The sequence below is a fragment of the Erythrolamprus reginae genome, chromosome 4 (genome assembly GCF_031021105.1).
Source record: "Erythrolamprus reginae isolate rEryReg1 chromosome 4, rEryReg1.hap1, whole genome shotgun sequence".
Lineage (NCBI taxonomy): Eukaryota > Metazoa > Chordata > Lepidosauria > Squamata > Dipsadidae > Erythrolamprus > Erythrolamprus reginae.
The window spans coordinates 44,997,847-45,003,846 of NC_091953.1; the positions used below are offsets into that span (position 1 = coordinate 44,997,847).

Here is a 6,000-nt window from a genome sequence, read left to right on the forward strand (position 1 = left end):
GGTGGCTGCGGCTTCTTCTCCTTCTCATCCGTGCTCCCAGCCAGGGGGCTGCGAGAGAGGGTTTTCTCAGTGCACTTCAGGAATGCCCGCCCACACCGAAAAAAAATTAGAGAGAACATTGCTTACGACTATTGCAGCATCTTCTGCTGCACATAATTGACATTCGTAAATTTGACAACTGACACATTTATGACAGTTGTAGCATCTCGGGGTCATGTGAATCTTCTCGAGCCTTGTGACAAATAAAGTCAATGGGGAAACCAGATTCACTTAACAACCGTGCTACTAATGTAACACGGTGATTCACTTAACAGCAAGAAAAGTCGTAAAATGGGGCAAAACTCACTTAATAAATTTCTCACTTAGCAACAAATTTTGGGCTCAATTGTGGTTGTAAGTGGAGGACTAACTGTAGATTATGTCTGTCATATGATTCAATCTCCTGCTATTTCATAGCCACATAAACACAAAGATATATAATGCACTTCGAATTCTAGAAGATTGGCATAGCAATCTTAAAATTGGGGAATGGCTCCTAGAGAAAGAAGTTCCTAAATTCTGCCTTGACTCTAACCATGGTGGTTTCCTGTACAGGTTCAGAGTCTAACCTGCCTAGCCACTTAGCTGTTATTATTCCAAGTTCTCTGGAGGAACCAACATTGTGAAGTATGAAACATGACACTCCAGAGGCATTCTTCCTTTTACACATACAAAAGGGGCACAGCTTGCATTGTGATGGCATATTGACCCCTTCTTGTAAGTTTGTATGGGCACGTGACAATTACACTATCTTAAATTTATGGATTAATTCTTCTTGATTAATTTTTACCTATCTTGAGTTGTCTATATTTCTTTTTTTCAGATGATTTTACCACATTCTGACAAAGCCCACAGATATTTATAAACTATGTTAGCTGGTTTCTGCATGTGATTCTCTAAACAGGAAATTAATCTTTTTAAAGTTTACATTGATAAATCTTCTGATCCAATCTGTTACTGCCTTAAAATTTATGAAAACATCAGAATTTTGAAATTGGACATTCAGAAATATTTTGACATACAAACACTGTATAAATTATTATATTTTCATAAAAGCACTAATCTAGATAGTATTTCCATACATGAATGAATAACGCAAATAACATTATCTTAACAAATAAGGACTGATAAAGATTGAGTTCACATATAACTTGAAACCAGAATTTTTAAAATCATGTTTTGTTGAACAGATCATTGCTACTTGGTTTGTATACAACACTAAACCAGAATGGCAGTTTTATTAATTTAAAAAGCAAAAAAGTAAATATTAGGTTAGGGAGGTACTAATATCACTCTACAAAGCCCTAGTTAGACCACATCTAGAGTACTACATTCAGTTTTGGTCACCACACTACAAAAAAGACATGGAAACACTAGAGAAGGTGGCAAAAGAGAGCAACCAGGATGACAAGGAGACTGGAAACTAAAACATACGAAGAGAGCTTGCAGGAACTGGGTATGGATAGTCTAGCGAAGAGAAGGACCAGGAGAGACATGATAGCTGTCTTGAGGGGCTGCCACAGAGAGAAGGGGGTCAGGCTGTTTACCAAAGCACCAGAAAGCCACACAAGGAACAACAGATGGAAGCTGACCAAAGAGAGATTTAACCTGGAAAACAAGGAAGAACTTTCTAACAGTGAGAACGATCAACCAGTGGAACGGCTTGCCTGCGGAGGTTGTGAATGCTCCAACACTTGAGACTTTCAAGACGAGATTGGACTGTCATTTTGCTGGGGTGGTGTAGGGTTCCTACCCGAGCAGGGGGTTGGACTAGATGACTTACAAGGTCCCTTCCAACTCTAGTTAAGTAAGTAAGTAAGTAAGTAAGTAAGTAAGTAAGTAAGTAAGTAAGTAAGTAAGTAAGTAAGTAAGTAAGTAAGGAAGGAAGGAAGGAAGGAAGGAAGGAAGGAAGGAAGGAAGGAAGGAAGGAAGGAAGACGTGGTTGGTAAATCCACAGTAACTGAATTTAAACATGCCTGGGATAAACATATATCCATTGTAAGATAAAATACAGAAAATAGTATAAGGGCAGACTAGATGGACCATGAGGTCTTTTTCTGCCGTCAGTCTTCTATGTTTCTATGTTTCTATGTAAACAAACAAACAAACAAACAAACAAACAAACAAACAAATAAAAATTTATAACCTTAATATGTGTAAACCCAGCAAAGAATTGGTCAATTCTTTGGTCCAAAAGTCAAATAGAAACCAAAATTCAAAGGTTCAGTATGCAATTTGATTTACAACTATTTTCTCCTTAAATAATACCTAATTTTGATAATCTCAATTTTGAAATCTTATTTGTAAACATTACAGTCTTTCTCACTAAATAACGCAAGGTACACATTAGCTTCTTCTAATTATTTTACAAATTAACTGAATAACAGGGAATGAGATAAGCATATGTATCATCACTTTCCTACTTTTTTGAAATCTTGAGAATGCTAGCTAAACAGTGGGTGTCATTTCAAATATATGATCTAAACAACAGATGTAATAAATAACAAATCAGCCTAGCTATTAACCACTTCACAAGTTAAATAGCCAGTCAGTTGTAAGCGTGCCACTGTGTGTATATACAGGCATGTTTGGACATATGTGTACCTATAAAGATCTAGTATGTTTTTCCTCCTGCCTTGAAATATGAAAATAAGGACATGATTTTTTGGTGTTCTTTTCATATTTTCATGGACAAGTTTTTATGTCCCGCTCAATAGATTATCAGTTCTCAAATTATTTAATACCAAGCTATCCATTTAAAGATGTATTGATATGATACTAGCAAATTAGTAATTAAAAGAAAGAGTTGCTATCCATAGAAAGTTAAAATATTAAGTCCTATTGACAGAATTGTACTAAATGTACAATGTACTAAAGTTCTTGAAAGGGAGAATGTGTTTTTAATATAACAACTACAGAGTTGCAACTTTTTTCCTGGAATCTATATTTATTTATTTATTTATTGGATTTGTATGCCGCACAATTCAAATAAGAAAAAAACCTGACGATCACTGATTTTATGACATGTTGGATTTGTGTGTTTGTGAGGTAATAAGAAGTAAAAGAAGCTTTGCATGTATGAATGAAGAAAAGATGATAAGATATTGAGAACAAGGATATGCGGACTAACCATACAAAAGATAGCATTTGAATCAGAGAAGGAAACTTCAACCTAAGCAATAACTTTTGTGAATATCTCAACTATTAAAACTGAATAGCAAAATTCTCTCCCAATATACTATAATTAGTTTCAAGCAAAACATAAACAGACAAACCAAATGTCAGTTATTTAACACTGGCCTTAAATATGAACTTTCCCATGAAGACACAAAGATGTTTTGAATCAAATAAAATTAACCTGGTTCAAGGGTAAAATTCTCTGAGGACAAAAACGGTACTAAATTCATCACATTAACACTATTGCCTATTATTGCGCAAGCAGTTGAGGTACAAGTTTGATATCCAAGGTTATCTGGGCTGTTTAAGGTTTAACTATGTTTATTTTAAAGTTCCAAATAATCACAGCGCTAAATAAGAAAGCCAAAAATAAAATATGTTTACCTCTCTCTTGTGCAGGTGTGAGATGGTCTTGGGAAGTATTTCTTCCCCCATCCCGTTGTTTTATTTTCCCCTTATTTCCTCTGTTTGTTCAAAGCTTCTGAAGGCAGGGAAAGAAAAAAAGAAGAAAAGAATAAGAACACGCTGCTTGAGAGTGAAAAAAATCCAAGTTCCAGCTTAGTTTAGAAACTGTCAAGAGTCCTATGTGGCCTGCTGTAAAGGCTGGGGGGGGAGCTGGGGGAGGAGAGGAAGGGAGGGTGGGGAGAGCGGGTGTTTAGGGAGACAAAGCAATCAAGGTTTAAATTTAGATGCAAAACTAAACAGATACTGCCTTTCCAGGAGTGAGGGGAGAGAAGAAAGAGCAAGACAGAATAAGTTAGGCATCCTATTTTTGCCTCTCTCGTTATTTCTCAATTCTCTACTTCCTCTTCTTGCTCTATCTTTCTTTCCGGTAAAAGCTTTTGATCTAGTATTTTCCTATAGCTTTCTGGATCTCTCTTCTTTAACCCAACAAGCAGCAGAGGAGGGTATTTAATAGTTTAAAGTATTAAGGCAATGTTAAGGCCACATTCCAGAACCACAATGCAACAGATGAGGCATAAGGCTTTTAGCAAGCCACTTTTAAATTGTCTCAGATTGTATACAAATACTTTAAAGGCGGATAAGGTGGGGTGGAGAAACCTCTACATTTTGCCATGGCCATATTAATTGCCCTTGTTTGCAGATGTTTATATTTGCAAATCCTGTAAATTGGTGTTCTATGAGCTGTCCTTTAGGTCACATGTGAGTAGCCTTTCTCAGTCTAGTGTCTTCCAGTTTTGCTGATTTATAGCTCTCATAATTCCTCACCAGCACAGCAAAAGGTCATGCTATGTGAATTGTAATCACACATATCGGGAGGGTGCCAGATTGGGAAAGACTAACTTTAAAGAGACAAAGGGAGATATGCCAAGTTATGGTTAATACCCTGCCAAATGTCACTCCAGCAATTCAGCTTCCAGAATGGAATCAGGAGACTGTCAGAAAGTTTATCTTGTCTGTCCAGCCCTAACAATGTTTTCCATTGGTATGAGAAATAATGTAACCTCTGTTTTCTTCCTTGTCTGTCCGATTAAAAAAAGAAAAAGGAAATATCGTTTAAAAAGTATTTGCCGAACTTTTAAAAATTTTGAATCGGAACCATTACAATTTTGTTTAGTGGTGGCGCTTTAATCATAGCTTAGGAAATAGCTACCTTTTCTGCAAAGTAATTAGGCTAATTAAGTCATTTCTGCATTTAAAGAATCACTCAATTTTTAAGCCAATAAATTACTTGTGATTTATTGCCTCAATGTTGATGCCTCAATGAGAGGTGGGTGGCGTTAGGGCCAATCAGAAGGAGGAGTGGCAAGAGGGCCAATTAACCATTTGTTAATCTTAAAGGAGTCTCACGTTTAGGGAATAACTTATCCTATGTTTTAATATCTTCAAATTAAGCCTCACACTTTTAAAGTACTATGTTTTGTTTTCATGTGTGCATCATTTAACATGTACAAAAAAAAACCCCAATGGCTACCAGTGCTAAACAGGAAGTAGATATTTCCGTAGTTCTCGTAACATTTAATGGCATGCAAGCAGAAGTAGTTTGTGTGTGTGTGTGTGTGTGTGTGTGTGTGTGCACGCTTTTAGTCATTCCTGCAGCTGTCTCTCTGGCAAATACGGTATATCTCTGGTTTCAAAGGTACAGTACAAGATAATTTTCACTAGTGCAGTTCTTCTGAGGTTTTATTTTGATTTAAATCCAGATAGCCGCTGAGGGAATTGTTTTAAATCCTAGGATTCTCCACCAGACTAAAAAAGGGCAAAAGATGATTCAAGGATGAGACGAGAGGGTCAATAAATAAATATAGCTGGGATGTCAGTAAACACATCTGCAGTGAGGACAAATCTGTCACGGGAGGAAATGATAAGTATCTCCTTCGGCAGCAGCTTCCAAGTGAAATGTCTCAATGTTTCTTTTTGTTACAAAAGAACATAAGCAATGCTAGAAAACAGCAGGAGGATCCTTTCTGTCAGGTTGGGCCTAGTTTTATCACAGATATCTATGCTCCACAGATGATACTACCAAGGAAAGGAAAAGAAACATAGAAACATAGAAGTCTGACAGCAGAAAAAGACCTCATGGTCCATCTAGTCTGCCCTTATACTATTTTCTGTATTTTATCTTAGGATGGGTATATGTTTATCCCAGGCATGTTTAAATTCAGTTACTGTGGATTTATCTACCACGTCTGCTAGAAGTTTGTTCCAAGGATCTACTACTCTTTCAGTAAAATAATATTTTCTCATGTTGCTTTTGATCTTTCCCCCAACTAACTTCAGATTGTGTCCCCTTGTTCTTGTGTTCACTTTCCTATTAAAAAC

General features: G+C 36.5%; 1 protein-coding gene across 3 annotated transcripts in view; it reads right to left on the minus strand.

The window, feature by feature from the left end:
* Positions 1-4,694, minus strand: part of RCSD1 (RCSD domain containing 1) — a 42,099-nt gene extending 37,405 nt beyond the window's left edge. The window contains exons 1-2 of one of the 3 annotated variants that reach the window (XM_070750176.1): positions 4,564-4,694; positions 3,601-3,697 (exon numbers count right to left, since the gene is read on the minus strand). In XM_070750176.1, the coding sequence (XP_070606277.1) occupies positions 3,601-3,651 (51 nt within the window). In that variant the 5' untranslated portion in view covers positions 3,652-3,697; positions 4,564-4,694. Of the gene's footprint in view, positions 1-3,600; positions 3,698-3,992; positions 4,177-4,563 lie in introns of those variants that run through there. The other 2 variants (XM_070750174.1, XM_070750175.1) reach the window with 2 other exon arrangements.
* Between the last annotated feature and the right edge of the window lie 1,306 nt (positions 4,695-6,000).